Source organism: Manihot esculenta, chromosome 2, assembly GCF_001659605.2.
Source record: "Manihot esculenta cultivar AM560-2 chromosome 2, M.esculenta_v8, whole genome shotgun sequence".
In the NCBI taxonomy this organism is placed as follows: Eukaryota; Viridiplantae; Streptophyta; class Magnoliopsida; order Malpighiales; family Euphorbiaceae; genus Manihot; species Manihot esculenta.
Genome location: NC_035162.2, coordinates 4,768,285 through 4,792,285, shown reverse-complemented (window position 1 = coordinate 4,792,285; position 24,001 = coordinate 4,768,285). Strand labels below are relative to the sequence as shown.

Below are 24,001 nucleotides of genomic sequence, written 5' to 3'. Positions count from 1 at the left end.
ACTTGGCTCTTCTGCCTTAGTTCATTTCAACTCAAAATGCACTTCCATTGACCTTAAAAAACATCAACACACACATCACAACACTAGGAACACATAAATCCTACCCTTTCATAGACTTCCGACACCCCGGATTCCACCGGACTACAGGAACTCCGGTGCCGGATTCTAACCGGGTATTACATTCTCCCCCCCTTAAGAACATTCGTCCTCGGATGTTCCTAAACACAAACAAGTAAAACAACAAAAGGAGGAAAATAACCTCAAAATAGATATGGATACTGCAGGAGCATAGACTCCCGCGTCTCCCAAGTACACTCTTCCAGGTTATGGTGGTTCCATAAAACTTTCACCATCGGAATCTCCTTGTTCCTTAGCTGTCTGATCTGCGTGTCCAGAATCCGTACTGGCTGCTCTATATAGGTGAGATCCGTATGAATCTCCACCTCAGGCTCACTCAGAACCTGATTCGGATCTGACACAAACTGTCGTAGCATAGAAACATGAAATACCGGGTGAATTCTTTCCATAGAAGCAGGTAAATCCAGCTTATACGACACATTTCCGATCCTCTGCAACACCTCAAAGGGTCCAATGTACCGTGGAGCCAATTTACCCTTCTTTCCAAAACGAACCACTCCTTTCATTGGAGACACTTTCAGCAATACCCAATTACCCTCTTGAAACTCTAACTGTTTTCTACGAACGTCTGCATAACTTTTCTGTCTACTCTGAGCTGTTCTGATTCTCTCTCTGATCATGGGCACCATTCTACTGGTAATGTCTACTAACTCTGGCCCTGCAAGAGCCTTCTCTCCTACCTCTTCCCAGCAAACAGGGGATCTGCACTTCCTCCCATACAATGCTTCATAAGGAGCCATCCCAATGCTAGCATGATGACTGTTATTGTAGGCAAACTCCACCAAAGGTAGATGCTGCCTCCAAGAACCGCCAAAGTCTAACACACATAGTCGAAGCATATCCTCTATGGTCTGGATGGTCCTTTCTGACTGTCCATCAGTCTGTGGGTGGAAAGCAGTACTAAACTCCAATCTCGTGCCCATCGCACTTTGCAGACTCCGCCAAAAGCGGGAGGTAAACTGAGGTCCTCTGTCTGAAACTATAGACACTGGAACTCCATGTAATCTCACTATCTCATCCAGATAGACCTGTGCCAACTTATCCACAGAATAGTTACTCCTAACTGGAAGAAAATGAGCAGATTTCGTGAGTCTGTCCACAATCACCCATATCGAGTCTATCCTGTTGGACGCTACTGGTAAACCCACTACAAAATCCATGGCTATGTTCTCCCATTTCCACTCTGGAATCGGTAATGGGTTAAGCATTCCAGCTGGTTTCTGATGCTCTAATTTCACCCTCTGACAAACCTCACAGGCTGTCACGAACTGCGCCACTTCTTTCTTCATGGCTGGCCACCAATAAACCCTTTTCAGATCCTGATACATCTTGGTGGCTCCTGGGTGAACACTATACCTCGCATTATGAGCTTCCCTCATAATGTCTTCCTTCACACTGCCCCTATCTGGTACACAAAGTCGACTCCCATAGCGAAGGATCCCTTTGCTGTCAAATCTGAACTTTGCACTATAGCCTGACTGAACAGTCCTGGCAATTTTCATCAACTCAGGGTCCTCATGCTGTCTCTGAGCTATCTGCTCCAGAAACACAGGTGTCACTCTCATCTGTGCTATCAACGCACCTGTACCAGACAACTCTAGCTGTAATCCCTCGTCAAAGAGCTTATAAAGCTCCATCACAACTGGTCTCCGCTCTGCTGCTATATGGGATAAACTGCCTAGTGACTTCCGGCTTAGGGCGTCTGCGACAACATTCGCCTTACCCGGATGATACTGGATCTTACAATCATAATCACTGAGCAATTCTACCCATCTCCGCTGCCTCAAATTCAGCTCTCTCTGACTTAAGATGTACTGTAAACTCTTGTGATCAGTGAAGATCTCGCATTTAACCCCGTAGAGGTAATGCCGCCACATCTTAAGTGCAAAGATAACTGCTGCCATCTCTAGGTCATGGGTAGGGTAATTCAACTCGTGCTTCTTCAACTGTCTAGAAGCATAAGCTATTACTCTATCACTCTGCATCAATACACAACCCAATCCCACTCGAGAGGCATCACAAAATACTGTGAACTCTTCATTACTGACAGGCAGAGCTAACACTGGTGCTGTTGTCAATCTCCTCTTGAGCTCCTCAAAGCTCTCTTCACACTGGTCTGACCAGATAAACTTCTGGTTCTTCTGAGTCAATTTGGTCATAGGAGCTGCTATCTTTGAGAAGTTCTGAACGAACCTCCTGTAGTAACCTGCCAGTCCCAAAAAACTTTTAATCTCAGTCACTGTAATGGGCCTGGGCCAGTTAGCTACAGCCTCTATCTTCTTGGGATCTACCTCAATACCCTCTGCTGATACCACATGTCCCAAGAAGGCAATGCTCCGTAACCAAAACTCACACTTCGAGAACTTGGCATATAAACCATGCTCTCTCAGTGTCTGCAGAACTATCCGCAGATGCTGGGCATGCTCCTCTGCATCTCTGGAATACACTAAGATATCATCGATAAACACAATGACAAAGTGATCCAGAAACTCACTGAATACCCTGTTCATGAGATCCATAAATGCTGCAGGGGCGTTAGTCAACCCGAACGGCATCACTAAGAACTCATAATGCCCATATCTGGTCCGGAAAGCTGTCTTAGGCACATCTGCCTCTCTGACTCTCAACTGATGATACCCAGATCTCAGATCTATTTTCGAGAAACAACCTGCTCCAGCTAGCTGGTCAAATAGATCATCAATCCGAGGTAAGGGATATCTATTCTTGGTAGTGACCTTGTTCAACTGTCTGTAGTCGATACAAAGTCGGAGGGATCCATCCTTCTTTCTGACAAAGAGCACTGGAGCACCCCAAGGTGAGGTACTAGGGCGGATGAAACCCTTATCTACCAAGTCCTGCAACTGTTCTTTCAACTCTGTTAACTCCGCTGGCGCCATCCTGTAGGGAGGAATAGAGATAGGTCTAGTACCTGGCAGTAATTCAATTTCAAACCCTATCTCCCTATCAGGTGGTAGTCCTGGCAAATCGTCTGGGAACACATCGAGAAATTCTCGGACTACTGGTACTGTGGCTGGTTCCCTCACCTGACTGTCTAGCTCTCTCACATGAGCTAGAAACCCCTGACAACCCCTCCTAAGCAAACGACGAGCCTGAAGGGCTGAAATCATACCTCTGGGTGTACCTCTCCTGTCTCCTCTGAAGACACACTCTGACCCATCCTGGTCTCTGAGACTCACTAACTTCTCTCTACAGTCCAACGTAGCACTATATGCAGATAGCCAATCCATCCCTAGAATGACATCAAAATCTGTCAAGTCTAGAACCACAAGGTCAGCTGGAAGGCATCTACCCTCTATGAATACTGGACTGAAACGACAGACTGACACTGCCACTGATGGGTCACATTTGGGTCCACTGACCCAGAGAGGATACTCTAACTCAGAATTGATCAAACCCAATCTCTCTATGGCTCTCGAAGCAATAAAGGAATGAGAAGCACCGGGGTCCATCAAAGCATACATATCTGAACACCCAATGATGAGATTACCTGACACCACTGTGTTCGACATGTTAGCCTCCTCCTGAGTCATGGTGAAAATCCGTGCTGGGGCTACAGGATTTCCACCTCGGGAACCTGCTGCTGAAGTAGAGGCTGCCCCTCTCCCTCTACCTCTGCCACTGCTCTGAGGCATGGCTGGAGCTCTTGGCTGCCTTACTGGCTGTGCTACACTGCCTGAACTCATCTGCTGGGAAGGTGCCACAAAAGTCACCTGAGGACACTCTCGGGCAATATGCCCTTCCTGTCCGCATCTAAAACAAGCTGTAGATCCCAACTGACAAGTTCCTCTGTGTGGTCTCCCACATCTCCTACATGCTGGAACAGCTGTGCCAGAGCTGGAGCCATTACCCATTCCCAGACCTGATTTGACTTTACTCCAGAACCCTTTCCTTGTTCCTCTCGCTCTATCCCATCTCTTACTGCCTGCAGAACCTGAACTAGGGGCCTTAGAACCTGAAGCCTGTGCCTTTGACTGTTTCTGAATGTTAGCACTAGCTTCCATCTTCCTGGCTGCATCCACTATCGAGTGAAAACTCTCCTTCTCAGCTGGAAGGATCAAAGAAGAATACCTAGGATGAAGTCTCATGGTATATCTCCTCGCCTTCTTCTGATCAGTATCATAGGCCTGGCCCACGTACTGAAGCAGATCCATGAACTTATCTGTGAACTCATCAACACTCATCTCATCTGTTTGTCTTAACTGTTCAAATTCAATTATTTTCATCTCCCTGGAGCTATCAGGAAAAGCCCATCCTGCAAACTCATTAGCGAACTCTCCCCACGACATACTGGTCATCCTAGGCTCTATATAGTTCTTGAACCATTCCCGAGCCTTCTTACACTTCAGTGTAAACCCTGCCATCTCAATGGCTCTACTATCATCTGCACCCAACTCATCAGTGATCATCTTTACAAATCTCAGGTACTCAAATGGATCATCTCCTGTATTGAACTTAGGAGCATCCAACTTCAGGTACTCAGTCATCTTTACCTTACCTCCAGATGAACTAGCTGGAAAAGTTTGGGCAACAGGGACTGCTGGTTCTGTTTGTGGTGGTGGAGGTGCTGGTTCATTTATTTCTGGGTGTGCTGCACTTGGATGGATAGGGGAGGGTGGATACATAGGATATGGTGGATATGATGGGTAATAGGGGGGATATGGCTCATATGGCATGTCTGTAGGATATGGGTCAAATCGAGAGTACTCCGACATACCCTCCATCGGATACTCTGGATCCTGAAACAAGGATGGATAGCCATAACCTGAGGCCTGAACGCCTCCCTCGGATTCTCCCATACCTTCATCCATAGACGGATCAGTCTCCATAGCCTCCCTCTCTTCCTCTGATCTACCTCCTCTAACTATCCCTCTTCTGCTCTCATCTACAGACCTTCTAGGGTCTATTGACGTACCTTCCCTGCTAGATCTCTGAGACCTTGCCCTTGGCAATGCAGGAGGACGAGCAGCTGGTCTCTCATTCTCTGGTGGGACTCCAGTCAATCGAGCTGATCGACGAGTTCCTCGCATCTTTACTCTAGAAACACAACATATAACATACCAATTTAGCACATAAACATCACATATCAATCATACACATACAACACGCATGGCATATCATAGCAGATAGGACTCAAGACCCTATCCTAGTGGACATGATTTCCTATTGTGCTTGACCACTTCTAACCTGTCTGAGCCCAACACTGTCTCTATAGGTCCGATCATGTGAACCTAGGGCTTTGATACCAATCTGTAACGACCCCAAAATGGACCGTCACCGGCGCTAGGATTCAGGTCGGCTTAAGGCCGCCAGAACCCGTAGCAAGCCTGCTATACTCTCTGTGTACCTGTAAATCTCATACATGATCATACTTTTTATGTGAAAATAAAAAAACTCTTTTCCTGATCCATGGCTTAACCTGTGCATGCACTATCTCTATCTGTATCCCTGACTAGAGCTGGCTCTAGATGGGTTATCTCATACCTGTTAAGCCTGGTTTTTCACATACTCAGCAAAATAATTACATAAACAGATCATGTACAAAAATCAAAGATTTACAACACAACTATGTCAAGCACAATTCTAACTGTAAACACAATTAACACATCTCTTTAATATTACATGTCCACTCTAAGCTATTACAAGTTTCTTCTCTTATTTCTGAACTCTTCTGACCTTCCCCTGTACACTGTACACTGAAATCCTGCAAGACTGGGATTAAGGGAGTGGGATGAGCTCTATAGCCCAGTGAGTAGAATAACAAAATCTGTCTTAAAATATGATCTCATGGAATGCGTCATAACACAGACAAGCCACATCAAGAGTAAACCTGTCACCACATAGCCTCAGTAACTTCCGTGCCAGGGCGGAGAATCGAGCACCTGGTCTTCCTGTCATATATGTATATGTGTATAACACCTCTGTACTTACCATTGCCAGGGCGTAGTCAAAGGCTCCTGGTCTTTACTATACCTGCCAGGGCGTAGTCAAAGGCTCCTGGTCTTTACTCAGAGACTATTGGATCATTCAGCATTTACTCACACCAACAATTACCAATGCAATGCAACATATTCGTGAATACTAATGCAGTCAACCTATTTGCATAATCATGATGCATGAGATATGCTAAAACATTCCATTGTTTCATTAAAAGTACTACGTTTAGTTCCACTCACCTCTGGCTCTGGACTGACTTTGCAGGATCAGTAAACTCTGGAGCAGTACTCACTGCTGCTCTCTCTGGTTCCTCTGGTCTGTATAAACACATAAAGACTCAAATGAGGGACCAAACTATCTTAAGAATAACTCTATTAACTACCCAAGAAATCCCTTAATCTTACTCTAAAACTTATGCAAAACATGCAAAAGAAAAGCTAGACAGAACACTTTCGGCGGCAGGTTCGGCGGCCGAATGTCCTCTCCAGAGACGAAACTCAAGCTCCTTCGGCGGCCGAAACTCAATCTTCGGCGGCCGAACCCTTTCGGGGCAAGTTTCGGGGGCCAAAACACACGCCAGAGACGAAAGTCTCTTCCTTCGGCGGCACCTTCGGCGGCCGAATCCCCCAAACAGAGCCGAACATGCAAAAACACTCAGGGGCAAGCTGTGGCAACCAAGCCACCATGCAGGAGGTTCGGCGGCCGAATGAACCTTCGGCTGCCGAACCTGAGTTCATCCAGAACTCAGCTTCAACGGCAACCATCTCCTCCTTCCCTTCAACACTTTCTAACATGCATCCTTCACGTATTCAACACACATATACGCAAGTATATGTTCACAGGGGTCCAACACTAGCTAATAACCCCAAACAACAAAACAAACATAACACATCAACATGTATACATACATAAATCATAAAAAAACTACCATGAATAACCTAAGCATGCTTCTCCTTCCTTTAACCCTTCAGAAAACATATAAACAGGGTCTAAAACTGCCCTTACCTCTGGAAACAGGAAGATACACACACTGAACAAAGGAAAAACAGATCAACCTCTCTTCAAACTCTCAAAATCTCAAAAGCGTAACTTTTGTTTCTCTCAACTCTCAACACCTTTGCAAGCACCTCAAACTGCTGTAAGAACAACCAAAAACATGTACAGATGAGTCATAAGAGACGTGGCCATTCCATGGCAAGAATCTGAGGCCAACACTTGTCAAAACAAAACATGACTCAGCTCACTAGCCAACTCAGCTTCGGCTGCCCAATCGCATGCGAAACCATGCAACATTCGGGGGCCGAACTTGAATTTCGGAAGCCGAACATTGGGCACTTTCGGCGGCCGAACTTTACCTTCGGCGGCCGAACTTGGCTCTTCTGCCTTAGTTCATTTCAACTCAAAATGCACTTCCATTGACCTTAAAAAACATCAACACACATCACAACACTAGGAACACATAAATCCTACCCTTTCATAGACTTCCGACACCCCGGATTCCACCGGACTACAGGAACTCCGGTGTCGGATTCTAACCGGGTATTACAGGAATGGTCTTTGGTCCCTTCGGTCCCAGGGCTGTCTGTAGGTCTCAGGCCTTTTGCTTTGCTTTTTCTCCTGCCTTTCCGGCCCCCTTTTCTCTGGGGATTTTCCCCTATCTGTTGCTTCTTTGGTGAACCTGCTCGTCATCAAGGCATCATCCTGCCTTATGTACTTTTATGCCCTCTTCATCAGTTCCTCCAGCGAGGTAGGGGGTTTCCTGCTTAATGAGCCAAAAAACTCTGGGGAGGTCGTCTCTTTTTGCATGGCTTCTACAGCTCTGCTTTCATCCAGCTCAGGGATCTGAAGGGCCTCCGTCTTAAAATGGGCTACGTACTCCCTCAACGATTCATTTCTCCTCTGCTTGACTGTTTCCAGGTAGCTGGTTTTCCTGTCAGCCGGCACTCCAGCTATGAATCGACTGATGAAGACATTGGCCAAATCCCCAAAACTCCTGATGCTTCCTGCTTCTAGGCTATTGAACCACGCTCGTGCTGGCCCGTGAGCGTCGTGGGGAATACCTTGCATATCAAGGCATCCGATAAGGTCTGCAGCTCCATGAAGGTTTTGTAGTTGAGGACGTGCTCCCTTGGGTTTCCAGCTCCGTCATATGCTGCCATAGGTGGCATCATGAACTTCTTGAGGATAGTTTCCTGCTTTACCCATCTCAAGAAAGGCGAGGACGCGGGTAAGAGGGCCTGCTTGTGGTCCTTCGCCCCCAACTCAGCTAGGAGCTGTTCTCTCATTTTCTGTAGTTTTTGATCTACATTTTCTTCTTCTTGTCTGTGCCTCTTCTCCAGACGATATTCCTCCTCCCATTCTTCATTTTATGTCCTCCTAGTTGTCCTGGCTGTGTAGCTCTCCGCCTCATCATTTTCTATCAGCTCCCTTACCCTCCTTCCATGGGTTCTAGCCTCCGGCTCTTCGTATCCACCCACCCTTCTACTTCTTTCTCCAGTTTCTCTGCTGTTTGCTTGAGGGTGGTTAAAGGTAGGTTGGGGTTCGTTGTTCGGGGCTCTTCTATCACAGGCAATACATTCACTGAGGTATTGAGGCCCCTTTGTTGTATTATCTGCCCCAACCAATGGGCAGTGTTTTGTAGTTGAAGGGCCATGGCTTGAAGGTCCTGGTTGGATAGGGTGGTTCCGAGCACACTCCCTGCCGAGCTCAGCGAGGGATTGAAAGGGATTGGTGGTTGGTTGTTGGGGGTTGTGGGTTGTGGGGCTGGAGAGAGAGAACTGTTGCCCCTCCTGGACAGAGCTTAGGTCATTGAGGGCATTAGCAATGTTGTTTTCGTTATGGTTGGCCATTGTGGATCTCAGTGGGTTTTGTAAGAGTGGAACTCCGGCGATAAAAAGATCTCCTTTGTTTCCACAGACGGCGCCAATTGATGATCTGAGATCCAGAAAAAAAGGGGTTTACAATAGTTGGGTAAGCTTGGTCCGAGGGGAGGGTGCTTCTCTCCCTTTATCCTTTTCCTTTTTGTCTGCTAGTGACACATAATGGCCTTGCTATTATTGGACCACCTGTCTCTGCCATACGGATTCGTACGTACGGGAATGACAGTCGCCTGCTCCATGCTAAACGGACATTTAATTCCCTCCCTAGCACGCGTATAAGCAATTCTGCTGGGTGTACGGGCCGGTTATCCCTCATCACACTGGGCCTCAAAACTGAGATGGGTGTGAAAAAACTGAGGCCCACGGGAGGCCCGACCTCGAAGCCGGGTGGTTCAGGCCGGTTTGTTGAAGACGCCTTTCAACCCTTGAGTTAAGTTTGCGATCATGGACTGAACCTTGTATCGAGATGGTGAAGCCCAGCGGTCATCGGCATGAATCTAACACTAGCACTTCACTAATGATTATTAATTACTAAAAGTGTAAGATTTCTGTATAATTGTTTTATTTGATTCCAAGTTGATGGATTAACAATTTATTTGAAGCATATGTTCAAGGCAAAAAGAATCTCTCTCTATCCCAAACCCAAAGGCCAATATGTCTCAAATCTGCCCAAACCCACTTCAAATTTTCTCCCCCAATGAACATGCAAAGACCAACATTCCTGGAAATTAAAAAGAGTTGGAGCTTGGGAGAAAAGAAACTGAGAGGAAGAAGAGCCTGCAGCCCAAGTATCCATGCATGGCATTCTCAGCGGTCATGTTAAGTCTCATTTCTGCTGCTTTAATCGTTGTAGCAGCAATGAGACCAAACGGGCCCTAAGTAAGAGAATTTACCTGGTTGCTGGTTTTAATGGAAGACTAAAGAAAAATAGAATAAAGTAAAGGGTAATTATATTAGAAGAAAGATGGGTGAATTAAGTCTAAAGACAAGTGCATTCCACATCATCCTGCATTAATTAGAGAAAAAAAATAATATTAAAATGAAAATGACCTTCATAAACTTCCACCAAAGCTTTGAAAATGATGTATCAAAATCTCTTCTGTTGCCTTTTTTTCTCAGTGAAGTTGAAGGAAATTATAGCTTTGCGGTCATTGTTCAACACCATGGGATTACTGTAATATAAAATATTATAATATTTTTTTTTAAAAAAGTAGTGAAATTAAAAATATTAAATAAATATCTAATTATTTAAAAAGTTGAGGATGTTTACTGGTAGAAAACGGTTTCTATTTTCTATCTAGCAATATTTAATTTCTAATAATATAATTAATTTTTTTAAAGTAATTATTTAATTTTACATTACAAAAAAAATAAAAAAAAAATACTGATGTAAAAAATCATTGATAAAAATTAAAATTTCATCAGTAATTAATTATATCAACAAGGAACGCCAATCAATTTTCTTTCTTTCTTTAGTTGATGATCAGTAAGGAACGCCAATCAATCATGCTGGGAAATAATTATATAATATTAGCAAATATGAATCTTATTCTTACACATTAATTTACATATCCAATTAATAAAAAGTAAAAATTTTAAATTAATACATAAATTTTAAAATATTTAAATATTTTTTTAATTTTAAATTACGTGTCAAACGTATATTGAATAAATGTATAAATCTAAATGCATGGAAGAATTTTTCATCTTAATTACTCACTCGGACAATAGCAAATTTCACTAATTTAAAAAGCTATTTATGATTACATTATATATCTCACCGACTTCTCAATTATTATTGAGCGGAAAAAAAAAATTTATTGATTAGTATTTTAATTTTAAAAAATATATTTAATATTTTAAAAATTTTATTTATTAATTGATATTTATGTTAATTTTATCATTAAATATTTTTATTATTTATATTTTATAATTTAAAAAAATTATTAATTAATCTTTTAAATTTTTAAAAAGTTTATTAATCAGTTAAATTATATTAAAATATTTTAAAATTTTTTATAATATTTAACGTTTAAGCAATAATTGAAATAATATTATTGGTTTGGGATTTGTGAGTTTGGCATCCAAGGTGAGTATATCTACATTTCTTAATTGTAAAGGCTAAAGCCTACACAACCTACATTTGCATAGTCTGGATATTTGAATATAATTTAGTATATTGAAATGGTGGAAACCATTGCCGTCCTAAATAAGACAAAACTGTATACCCTAAATTCAGAAGCATAATGGTCTCGATCACATCTCTTTCTACTGAATAATGTCCATACTGGCTACCCTATAGGCTCTGCTCTAGTCATGTGCTCAGTATCTTCCCTTTTGTGGGTGATTTTGGTTCATCGCTGCTGATGGTCTTTGGAACTGTGCATTTATGGGAGACACCAAAGATTTTCTCTCTTTTTTTTGTGTGGATATTCAAATCTGTTACTACTGTCACTTAACTGCAAGATTTAATTGAAAAAAGTTGCTTAGTTTAATACCCACATGCTTAATTGATTAAAAGTAATATAAAATAATTAAGCACTATTAATTTTGATACTTCCTTGCCACACAATTTTTCAAAAGAAAAGAATTAGTAAAATTGATTTAAAAAAAGAAAAGAATTAGTAAAATTGATTAAAAAAAAAAAGGCAAACTGTCAAGAATGGGATTCGAACCCATGCCCTTTCGGACCAGTACCTGAAACTGGCGCCTTAGACCAACTCGGCCATCTTGACTTCTTTGAAGCTTGCTGCAGATAACTGATAAAGTAATAAAAATTCCTCCCAGTTGGATACAAGCCTATTGGCTGGTAGTTGTGAAGCTTCTATATCAAGTTGATTAGCATTAACTAACTGTGATCCAAACCGAGAAGTACCACATTCTGATCCCAGTCCAGAAGCTAAAAGACAGCAGCCTGCTTTATTAGAATTACACAAATCATCAAATAAGGAACACAACAAAAGCCAGCAGAAGTTAGGCAGTCTCCATCTCAACTATTATAAACCAAATATCTATTTACCAGTTGGCTTCTCTGCACTTTTTTTCCACAAAAAAGCTTACATGTGCTTCTGACAAGTTACAGAATTAAAGGCTTTAAAGACAAGTAAGAAGTGGGGAGGCTATGCTCTAACATGCTTGTGGGCGTGGCTTTCATATTCTTTCAGGATTCAGGAATGGGGTTTCCTTCATTTCTTGTTACTAGATAGAAAGCTTTCACATTGTAACAAATTTAAATCCTTATGGTTGGCAAAAGTCTGACAGTTTTAGAAAATGATAACTCCACTCCTCCAATCAAAATGTCATTTTCAAATTTATTTCCCAACTCTTTTAAGTTTGTACAATATTTAACTTGCCAATCTGCCAAATCCCACAATCAAGATTTTAATAAAATGCCAAAATTTGTTGTAAGATTGTTAAAATAGGAAATGGGTTTCTTTATGATTTTCTTTTTTCAATTTTATATATGTTTGCATAACTAGTTAGATATAGGATAAGCTGCATTATGTTAGTTTAATCATATAGTATTGGCAATATATAGCAAGCATCCGGATGTCAAAGATCGCTGTACCTCTCCCTAGGGATATTGTGCACTTCTCAAAATCTAGAAAGTGTATCCTACTCATCTTCTTGTAGCCTTCTTTGGAAAAGTTCTCAGCTTTAGTAATGGATTCATGCAAACTCAATTTAGGCACAGAAGGATGCAGCAGCAGTGAATCCGGATGGACACTGTACATTGGCTCTCCCATGCAAGAAGATGACGATGAGTGCAGTGACAAGGACAATGACAATGATCAGAATACTATTGCCAATGATGGAAATGCCGGTGATGATTATGATGATGAGCAATACAGTGATGATTCTCTGGCTTCAGATGCTTCTTCTGGCCCCAATCATCGGCATAAACCTGAAGGTGGTCTTCAATCTAATCATGGAACAGCGAGTTTTAAGCATGAAAACGGCAATAACTTCAACCATTGTGCTCCAGCTACAAAATCAAACAAAAAAGAGAAGAAGAATGACGGAGACAGCAGAGTAAAAGACAGAAGACTTTCTGATAACAGAAAATACAGCAAGTAGCTAGTCTAGTTCAAAGGGTGCAAGACTGCAAGGTTCGTAAACATAAACATGCATTTTCTTTGTTAGTCATCGCTCTTGAAACACGTTCTATTCATCCTTTTTATTGTTCCAGACTTCCATTGTATTGTCGAGATCAATTTAGAGAGAAACAAAAATATCATCATAATTTTTTTTATCAAATCATTGCACAAATGTATCCTTCTCTCTCTCTCTATATATACACATATGTCTGTGCAAGCGCACCGACATTCTGTATAAAAGCTGCTTGATATTGCAACTGGAACCTGCAGTGGGCTAGTTAATTAACTCGTTGATCATACAACATCAGGAAAGATTAAAGGGAACGTCAAGTCTAGTACAGGACGATATTTCTTTGCACAGAGTTTATAATAATAATGCTTCTTTTTTTTTTAATTTTCTGTCACATTGACTGAATCAAGCAGTATTAACCAACAGTGTGCGTCTGCTGGAAAGAGTAAAGATCACCTCTTGGTTTTAGGCAAGAGGAAAAAAGAAGAAGAAGAGGACCAGCAGAGAAAGCAAACGGCAACATGGTTTGTGCGGATACTGAGGTTTTAAGAATATAATTATTTGGAATCAATTTAAAAGGAAATAATACTTATTTCCAGGAACATATCGTAATAGCATCACATTGTATACTGTGCCCTCATGTGCATGTTCAATGAATCAATACTTTGTGCTGGAAAAGAAAATGGATCAATGTAGAAAGACAAATGCCAACCACAAGGAGCAATATAGATATTTCTAGTGACACAATAATACATATATAACTCAAAATTCAGCAAACAAGGGGTGCAAGTGCAACAGCTAGGCAACTCTAGAGTATGGGCTGTATATCAAAATGTTCAAGATTATATAATATATATCTATATTCTATAAATTCTAGGAAACCTGAATTTCTTTTCCTAATGAAAACAAAAGATAAATAATATATAAGGTAACTGTGCATGTGTTATTGGACAAAGACAGACGAGAACACTGCGAAAAATGGACCAAGTTAAAAGTAGCTTACAAATTTCTTCAGAGGCGAACTTGTACATTCAATCCAGTTTCAGCTTTTCACTGCATTTAAGGTTCACATGAAAGAATTTAGGATTCTTTAGTAATATCAGCTTTTTTGCATTACAGTGCTGATTTCCAGACACGATTATTTTAACAGAGGAAAAGGACATTAACCTTAATATAGTGGACAGAATACGATTTGCACCTTTCTAATGAGAGGATACATACCCTATTCTCTTCGCATAAAAGTATCCTACAACATAAAACAATGGAATTATGGCTACTCACTATTTCCACAAAATAATAGATGTAAATTATCATCAAAATTTTAATTTCTATTTTTAAATTAGTTAAAAGCATTAAACAAAATACTAATCAACTTGTTCATTAGGACATTTTAATTAAGTAATTTAGAAACATAGACTCAATAGTTAAATTTGACCTTTAAGACCTATAGTAAATCACCTAAATAATAAAGGTAATTGCATGTTTGGGTAGAGGGAAGGAGAGATAAAGACAAAGTAATATCCTGTTGAAAGGGTAGCACTAAACCTTCCAAACCATGCCCCCTTAAATACAGACAACATGCACATCAAACTCTTGTCCCTCAAAACCCCCTTCAAAGAGCAATAAAAAAACATAACCAATACGAGAATTTTCGCTCCAGAACATTTTCAATAGTATTATTACACAAAGTGGCTAAATAGTGCCTCGACTAGAAAAAGAGCTACTCACTTTGGCATTACAAATCTAATCTCAAAGTAAATGCAGCAGCACTAACAAAGCACAACCATAACACACAAAAGCAAGACAAAGTCTTAACACAAATTGGATTCGAAGAATTTGATTGAGATAAATTTTGACCAAACAGGATTTGAGACACTTCTACCCAGCATAGAGTCAAGAGCAGAAATTATTAAGCTTATTGAGAATTTTGATTTAAGCTAGATACTTTGGGATGACACGTTAATTCTGCAACTGTCTTGCAATCTTGAACCATTCAGTGTGGAAAGATCCTTCAGCATCAACCCTTTCATATGTGTGAGCACCAAAATAATCTCTCTGAGCTTGGACCAAATTAGCTGGCAACCTTTCTCTTCGGTAAGTGTCAAAATAAGCAAGACTAGAAGACATGCCTGGAGTGCTAATACCAGAATTGATAGCAAGACATACGACCCTTCGCCAGGCAGACTGACGCTCAATGATTTCCTTTGCAAACTCTGGATCAACAAGAAGGTTAGCCAGATCAGGGTTCCTATCATATGCTTTCTTGATTCTGTCTAAAAACACAGCTCGGATAATGCAGCCTCCCTTCCAAATCCTAGCCAGTTCTCCCAACTTCAAGTCCCATCCTTTCTCAATACTCTTTGCACGGATCAGATTCATCCCCTGTGCATAACTACAAATCTTGGATGCATAGAGAGCTTGCCTCACATCATCAACTAACTTCTTCTTGTCCACCACTTGGTCAGTTAAAACATCCCCAAAGCCACCTGCTTTGAAGACTTTAGCAGCTTCAACTCTCTCCTCCTTCAAACCACTGAGGAATCTTGCATCCAAAGAAGATGCAATTGTGGGAGCTGCAACTGATAGATCAGCAGCTTGCTGTACAGTCCATTTACCTGTACCCTTCATACCAGTTTTGTCCAAAACCTTGTCAACCAAATATCCATCTCCCTTGTCATCTTTAATTCCAAATATATCTGCTGTAATCTCAATCAAGAAGCTCAGAAGTTCACCCTTGTTCCATTCTGAGAAAACATTTTGCAGTTCCTCGTTAGACAACTTTCCAACTGACTTTAATACATCATAAGCCTCTGCAATCAGCTGCATATCACCATATTCAATTCCATTATGCACCATCTTGACAAAATTACCAGAGCCACCTTTACCAATATAAGTCACACAGGGACCACTGTCAGGAACTTGAGCTGCCACTTTAAGAAGAATGTCTTCAATGTACTTGTATGCCTCAAAGGAACCTCCAGGCATCAAAGAGGGTCCATGACGCGCACCCTCTTCACCACCTGAAACTCCCATTCCGAGATAAAGCAAACCCAATTCTGCCATAGCTTTTTCTCTCCTCTCAGTGTTCTCATACCACTCGTTCCCACCATCAATGATACAATCACCTTTCTCCATGTAAGCAGATAGGGTCTTAATGGTTTGGTCAACAGGTGACCCAGCCTTAACAAGCATAATTATCACACGAGGCTTTTGGATTGACTGAACAAAAGATTCAGGATCATGGAAGCCATATAAAGGAAGGTCTCCCTCCTTTTTGGCCCTTTCAACAGTCTCATCAACTTTAGAGGTTGTTCGATTATAAACAGAAATTGGGAAGCCTTTCTCTGCAATATTGAGGGCCAGATTCTGGCCCATGACAGCCAGGCCTGCAAGGCCTATTCTTGTTGGTTGGGATGGTGCAGCCATGTTTTCCCCTGTTAAATAAAATCTCTATAAGACAAACTTCAAAATATCAGAGAAAAAGCAGTAAGAGACACAAGCACCAAAGAGGAAACACTTTTTTTTTTTTTTTGGGGGGGGGGGGGGGGGGACGCTGGAAATATAGCTAACAAGTAACAACTAGTCAACTACAGTGTTTAGATATATTCTGGAATAACACATAATGCAAGAAAAGGAAAGTTGTAGAGTAACCTTCACCAGATGCAGCAACAAAATCCAACAGAGCAATGTTCAAAACAAAATTTATCACTATTGTTGTATAAAGAGCAACTGAAAAACCAATAGTAAATGACTAAATGACATCATTGACCGCAAAATTCTTGAATTTAACTGACTAACATGGTGCCCTTCTGCTTCCTGGTTCCCTGCCCTAGCACTACCACATAATGTTTCCACATAAGCTCTACATACCATCAAAATGATCTTCTTTAGATGCGCCACTGTTTTCTCAACAAATCAAATAGTTTCTAAGCACCCTTATTTTAATTAAAAACTTTTAATTCTGTTATCAAATTTCAGGCGTTTTCTATAACGTGAAACTTGTATCAATTGCGAAAATGTCTATGATAAAGACAGTAATGGAAAAAAATGGCGAAGTCAAAAAAGGAGGAGGGTTAAAGGGAGAGAAGGAGAGAGAGAGAGATCCGAGATTGTCACATGGAATGGATAATAAGAGATCTTTAAAGCTAGATGTTATACATACACATGTGCGCATTCTCTCTCTCACACACACAGAGAGATAAACTATAATACCTAGGTGGGATGAACACCCATGTTCAGGGGAAAGTTATACATGGCAGTTTAACTCTGTCTTGTTGAATTTCATTCATTCAGTCCAGAACTGGACACACACACACACGCACAATAAAAGTGTCCCATTAAAGATAGCAGTCGCCAGACAGGAATGAGTTTTGACCACCTTATCTAGTTTTATGATGGGATGGGGTTGGAAATAGCAAAACCTACCCTGCTTTGTGCCCCTGCTGTTGGCATTTCTAGGGGAAATACCTATTTTTATGTCTAACACTACAGGCAGCCTTCTTGTAAACTCTTACCGGAAGCTTTTGACATACATTTGATGGATTTGAAGGACTTTAATTTATTTCTTCAATTAGACCAAATAAAAAAACTTTATGATACATTCACAGAGACACATGCAGCCGTGCAAGAGAGAGAATCAGATTATGAATCTTAAGAACTAGTGTCGAGTCAAGAATCAAGTACCAAGTTACCCTTCTTCTCAGTATTGACTTCCTACTATTTTCATAAAAAAGAATCAATCGAAAAAGTCCGATAGAGGATCTTCATTGCCATTGTTATTAATCAACTTGATCTTAAGTTCAAACATACAGGCGTGCCGTTGCTAGTAATAACTCTAATGTTAAGATAAAATTAAAGCATTCAAATCACCAAAATGGAAAGAAAATAAACACCCAGGTACTTTCAACAAGTATTGACCTGAAACATCTCAAACTCATCAATCAAAGCAAACGATAAGAAAAGTAATCTAATCTGAATAACACCATGTTGATCAGCAAGATCATGCAGATCTCAAATCCAATATTGAAGCATTTTAAAAGGGAAGACTGAAAAAAAAAATGATTAACCCTCAAGCTATAAGAAAAGAAAGCCAGATCAAGCATTCCAGAGTGAATCCCATAAACACATTTGTCTTCCTTAATTCAAAATCAAAACATCCACTTCCAGTTTGTCTTTTCATATCAAGATCTCCAAGCAAGAAAAAAGAGCTGAAGAATAAACCAACAAATTGAACAGTTGGAAAACAACTGTGCTAAGCATTAAGAAAAAACAATACACACCTGGAAAACGATTCCTGAGAAAGAAAGGAGGACCCAGAAAAATCAAGGATGTGGGTTTGAAGAGAGATGATTGTTGGATGAAAAGGATTCCTGTGAAGAGGAAGATTGGCTGATATATAATGGTGGTTGGTGGTTGGTGAGGTGGGCTTTGCTGACCGTGCAGGACCCGGAGAAACTCTCAAATTTTTGGGCAGTTCTAACAAGACCCTTCTTTTTCCAATCTATATTATACTCCTGATATTTTGTAAAACCATAGTTTAATATCTAATTTTTTAATAATAAATTATTTAATTCCTACATTTCATTTTATTAATAAAATTATCATTTTTATTCTAAAAAAATATCACTCTATTACAAATTATTATTCTTTTAATAGAAAAGTTTTCGTTATACTATAATAATTTAATTATTCACATTTTATATTTTATAATTATTTAATTCCTATATTTTAATATTATAATTTTTAAAAAATATTCATTTTGTATATTCTCTCTAACATTTTTTAATAACCAAGTCAAGGTCATTATAAATTATATATATTTATTAGAGGGTGTGAATTCTTCATATTGACTTGATTATTCAACCTGCAAATAATTTAATTATGCTATTATGTGTTATTTTTATATAATTAATAAATAATTTATATTGAAATTATAAAATTATATAAATAACTATTTCAAAAAATATATATATAAATACTTCATTAATGATCAATAATTTTTAAATTAAAATTTTAATCAATAAAATATATTATAATTACACTTACGGACTTAATTTGATGATAAGTGCATCTGATTAAATTTAAGGTTTTTAGAGAGTTTGAATTATGTAGCAGATTTTTATAAACGTCTAGTTCAAAATGCTAAACAGCTGTTTCAGCGTCTAAAAAAAAACTCTCCTGAATAGTTTGGAGAGTGCACCATAGCAGTTAGACGAATACCACAACAGAACTTTTAAAATAGTAAAAACTGATGTCTCAGATCGAGGGTATGGAGAAATCCTCAAACAGATGATTAATGATAAAACTAACAGATTTTAGATTCTATTCTCTCAATTTTCAGTTTTCATTTAAATAAAAATATAATTATTAAAATAATTTTTTTTATCAGTTTATAGGTTATACCTACAAAGTACAAACAAATTGACCCCCTTCTTATACGTTTCCACGTGACATTCACATGGCCGATGGAATATTCCAATGTATATAAGGGTGCACACCTACCGTTTCAGCCATGTGCTCCATTTTTTTTTTCTCAAAGTAAATAAACATGTTGAAATTAAATATTCAAACAACAAGTGGTCATAATTAAATTTCAAGCTGTAACGCAGAGGAAGCATTGTTTGGGTCTTCGTTCAATGGATAGCTGGTCAAAACCCAACCCACCAAATCAACAAGAACGAAAGTTCGTTTTGCATTCATACTCGCATTTGCCACCATTCCCAACTTGTTATCAATTTTGTATGTTATATTTCATGACAAACAAAATTTGTCTGGTTGCATTAAGGGTAGAAATTTTTTCAGTCAAAAGAATCATTTCTGCCTGTAAATAATCATTTTGGTTTAATACAATTTGAAAGTTACAACTAATGACAATATCCAAAATGTGGTAAGAATATGAGTAACCCAGTATGAAAATTTGCAACTCTTCATTGTGTGCGACGCCAATAAAGCAGAGGTACTCGACTAAAGGCCAAAATTGCACATCTGAACAAACTCCATATCGTTGTCCACATATTTAGTCCACAGATTCTTGTATTGATTCATGGCGATGTCAAGCCAAGGTTTCATGTTTCCATTGTAATGAATGACTGCAGCATTGTTGATCTCATCCATGCTGATACTTGGATTGTACCCAAGACCAAGCACATGCCAAGATTTGTCCAATGACTTTGTTGTTGAGTAAAAGGTGATCAAGCCAGGTGCAAGAGTACCCAATTTCCATAGATTGCCATCCTCAGCCTAAGAATGCAATTAATTCGTTAACGTTTTCACAATGAACAATTTCTTGGGTGGATTGCTTTTATTTAGCCATATCAGCAGCAGCTATGTTAACAATAAAACACACAGGAATTGGAAAGGAAGCACAGATACATACCAAGCTTTGCCAGTAATGATACTCTTCAGTGCATTTTTCACGCCTCCAAGCATCAAGATCAAATACATTCATGCCATAAGCCCAAGCACAGGCTCTTGGATTAAACCGCTCCTTAATTAAAGAATGGGAGAAATTTAAGTACTGTGCATAGCGATGAAATGACCCAAAACAGGTCTCAACAGCCCCATTCACCTTTCCATTCAAATCAATCCTCCACAACCCTGTCAAGTCCTTTTGAACCACAACATCATCATCCAAAAACAAGATCTTATGCAACCTTGGATACATCTCTGGCAGATAAAACCGAAGATGACTCAGCATTGACAGGTTGTTGGGATTTCTGAACTTTATACTACTTGCATCTCTTGTAGCATTCTCTGCCTTGTTCTGAAACTTCTGCAATTTAAGATTCTCAAGTTGCCTCAAAACTGGCGCATATGAAGAATTCAAAAAACTAAAATCCTCCACTGACTTCACCTCCACATGGGCACCTCCCTCCATAGGCCTCATCCTAAACCACACCTTCATGGCTGCTACGTTCATTCTATCAGTAACAATATGAAAAACATGTTTCCATGGTTCATCTGCATTCTTCACCACTGACCTCACCACCACTGACACTGCAATCACATTATCTGAAAATATGGCATAATGATAGAGACTTGGATCCTCAAACCCCAGCTTAGGCTCCTCTTCCCTATATTTCTCTGGATGCGAAATCCTTTCCCCCACAAGCCTCATTGCCAAGCAATGCAAACTCTTGGGTATCGATTTTGCAGAAATCAAACTAGCAAAAGCCCCATTCTTCCTGGCCTTGATCAACAATTCATTCACAGCAAAGATAGTATCCTTGAGCTTCTGAATCTTGATCTGATTATCATAGCTCTCCTTCGATTCCGCTATCATCAACCTTGCAATTTTCACTCTTTCCTTCACCTCCCTCTCAAACTGCCTCAAATCATCCTCATTCACTGCACCCTCCGATTCAAACAATGAAGAAATGTAATTGGGCTTGGTTGTGAGTTCAGAGAAATTCTTAGCTAAGTCATCAAACATTCTCAATTGCCTAGAGATGTCAAACTTAAGCTTTCTGGCATAAGCTTCATAAGTATTCACAAGGGTCATATGGTCACTAGCTTGTTTGTATATCAAATCCAGTCGGGTTTGCAACGGATCAGAGTTTAATGCCAAAAACGTCTGCTGCACATAATCATTACCGCTACTCGGCAGTGACTGCTAAAACCCAAAAACCAATAAATATCAAAAACTAATAATAGCAAATTCATTAAAAGCAGTAATTCTAATTAATTTTCTATAAGTAGAATGCTTACAGAGTAGTTAGGAGGGAAAGGCGGGTGGGTGGTGGTGAGGAGGACAGAGAGAGTAGCAAGGAAGAGAAGAGTGAACATGGCGGAGACCAAAATCCGATTAGAGAAGAAGTTGCGGAGGCCAGCGTTGAATCCGGTGGAACCTCCAATTCCTCGGGTGGCACGGACGGCGACCACCATTGCCTTTTGACGATCTGGGTATCTTGTCGGATGATGACTTCAGCGTAGGCAAGTGGGCAGAGTTTTTTTTTTTTTTTGTCCGAGTAGAGTTCTTATTGGAGTTAAAGAAACGAGGATGTAGAGATCTAAAAGGGAACGATTTCCGCGTCGGTGATAAATGTTATTTAATTCTGAGAGGATGGGCATTTGGATTTGGGCGTAGAATGATTGTGGAACAAAGTCTATCTTACAAGCTGTGCCCGTCACGTCGTAATAATCACTCTTAAATCCTCATGACAATGTAACAGGGGGTTTATTTGATGTTTTTTTTTTTTTTTGGTGTGGTCTAAAATCTATGCATGCTGAAGAACAATCAGATGCCAACAAATTATTTTTTTTGAAAAAAAAAACTGACTTTTCAATTGGGTTGCAATGATATTTGGATTCCAGGTTTACTATTTTATTGCCTCCAATTTTCTCCACAAAACAAACATAAACTTTTTTTTTTTCAAATTTTTTAGCAAGATTAGTGAATGAAGGGATGTCACAAATTTTGAATTATATAAAATAATTTTTCTTAAATCTAAGTGTTTTGAGACGGAATTTGCCTACTAAAGTTTTTTGGCTTTTTGGTTGGCATTATTTTACAGAAAAATTTGGCTTGGCTATTTTGTTTTTAGTGTTTTTATATTTGATGACGCATGCGCGCATGAAGTTGCACATATTGTTTTTTCCTTGTGATTTCTAAAGTAGATAGGAAAAAAGGTGATGGAGGATTTATGTAGTCGGAAATGCTCATGTATTTTTTAATGCGTAAATAAATGTGACAAATTATTAAACTGGAGATATGACTCATTCAATTTGCAAAGGTCAGCTTTTAATTCTAGCAACTGTTTGAAAAATGGAAGATTAATTGGCCTTTGATGAAGTACCCATCCTGAAATATATATATTTTCTGCGAAGGGAGATGTATTTTGGAAACTTAGGGCCCTGCTGATACTATGCAAGCAACACAAGTGGTGACACAAACAAAACATGTTATTCCACTCTTGTTCAATCTCGGACACCTAAAACTCAGGCTAGGAGCTTAGGAGAGTGGACTTCCACACAGACACAAACAAAACTAGGAAAAAATTTTAAGATAATAAGTTTGAGGAATCGGCTCTGAGATAAGCTGTATTACAGGGGACGTCTTCTAGATCCCTCAGAGCAGCATAAGGACTATTCAATTGCATGTCGCAAAGCAATTGCCGTAGTTCAGATGCTTCTTCTTTGAGTTGAGCATTTTCTTGAAGAACCTGGTCATGACACTCAGTGACATGGTTCAGCTTATTTATGAGCTGGTGGTTCTCAGTTCTGAGCCTAACCACTTGTGACCAGAGTTCATCTAGGTGTTTCTGCTTCCGCATGCGTGACCGGCGAGCTGATTCTCTATTAGATATCATCCTTCTTTGCTTCCTTTCATTGATAAGGGATAGCTGTTGCTCATCTGCTTCATCAGAAGTTGAGTTGTTGCTTAGGCAGGATGACTGTAGACTGAATTCTTGAAACTGAGGAGAAATCTGGAAAGTTTGTGGATTGTTGAATGATCTGTTAAACTGAATTGTAGGCGAGTTGCTCTGAGTCATACCAAAATAAGCAGAATATGGGGATGTGTTTGAGGGGACTATATAATGGAGGCCTGTAACCTCACTAGGCTGCATGGCTTGAATCTGGGCGTGGAAATCCAGCCTCAGAAGTAGATGAATGTGATGGTGTTAGATTGAAGGGGGTTGGAATCCTGAAGATAGTTGGCCATTATATATAGAGTGAAAAAAGGTTGAGGTGACCCCACTGTTGGCAATTTGGAGAAAGAGCAGGAGACCTTAGACCTCCTTAAAGAATAGACCACTAAAACATCATGCAGATCATGTAGCACTCACACATGTACATGCATGCCTATGAAATAGTTGCTTGCCTCTTTAGATCATGTTATGTGATACATGTGTATGTATGTGCATGAACAGATGATCTTATTGTTGATTGTCATAATCTATATATTTTGTGGATAATCGTCTGGA

General features: G+C 39.7%; 3 protein-coding genes and 1 non-coding gene across 6 annotated transcripts; all 4 read right to left on the bottom strand.

Annotated features, from left to right (window-relative positions):
• Positions 1–11,626: 11,626 nt before the first annotated feature.
• TRNAL-CAG lies at positions 11,627–11,707 on the bottom strand. Its single transcript has one exon. It is a non-coding gene; the product is annotated as a tRNA-Leu (tRNA).
• A 3,005-nt stretch (positions 11,708–14,712) lies between these two features.
• On the bottom strand, positions 14,713–18,537 carry LOC110609272 (6-phosphogluconate dehydrogenase, decarboxylating 2). Of its 2 annotated transcripts, none has more exons than XM_021748734.2 (2): positions 18,359–18,537; positions 14,713–16,513 (listed from the first exon to the last, which is right to left on the bottom strand). In XM_021748734.2, exon 2 carries the CDS (start codon positions 16,503–16,505, stop codon positions 15,039–15,041), a length of 1,467 nt encoding a protein of 488 aa, XP_021604426.1. In that variant the 5' UTR covers positions 16,506–16,513; positions 18,359–18,537; the 3' UTR covers positions 14,713–15,038. The 2 variants fall into 2 exon arrangements, with proteins under 2 accessions (XP_021604426.1, XP_021604427.1); XM_021748735.2 differs by having other exon boundaries at positions 14,713–16,529; positions 18,359–18,531.
• Positions 18,538–19,844: 1,307 nt separating this feature from the next.
• LOC110608446 (probable galacturonosyltransferase 9) lies at positions 19,845–22,181 on the bottom strand. Of its 2 annotated transcripts, none has more exons than XM_021747660.2 (3): positions 21,786–22,181; positions 20,455–21,690; positions 19,845–20,318 (listed from the first exon to the last, which is right to left on the bottom strand). In XM_021747660.2, the coding sequence occupies exons 1-3, from the start codon at positions 21,960–21,962 to the stop codon at positions 20,043–20,045; spliced, it is 1,689 nt and encodes a 562-aa protein (XP_021603352.1). In that variant the 5' UTR covers positions 21,963–22,181; the 3' UTR covers positions 19,845–20,042. The 2 variants fall into 2 exon arrangements, with proteins under 2 accessions (XP_021603352.1, XP_021603353.1); XM_021747661.2 differs by having other exon boundaries at positions 20,455–21,687; positions 21,786–22,180.
• Positions 22,182–22,911: 730 nt separating this feature from the next.
• Positions 22,912–23,730, bottom strand: LOC110608750 (basic leucine zipper 43). Its single transcript, XM_021748039.2, has one exon. The coding sequence runs from the start codon at positions 23,642–23,644 to the stop codon at positions 23,078–23,080; it is 567 nt and encodes a 188-aa protein (XP_021603731.1). The 5' UTR covers positions 23,645–23,730; the 3' UTR covers positions 22,912–23,077.
• Between the last annotated feature and the right edge of the window lie 271 nt (positions 23,731–24,001).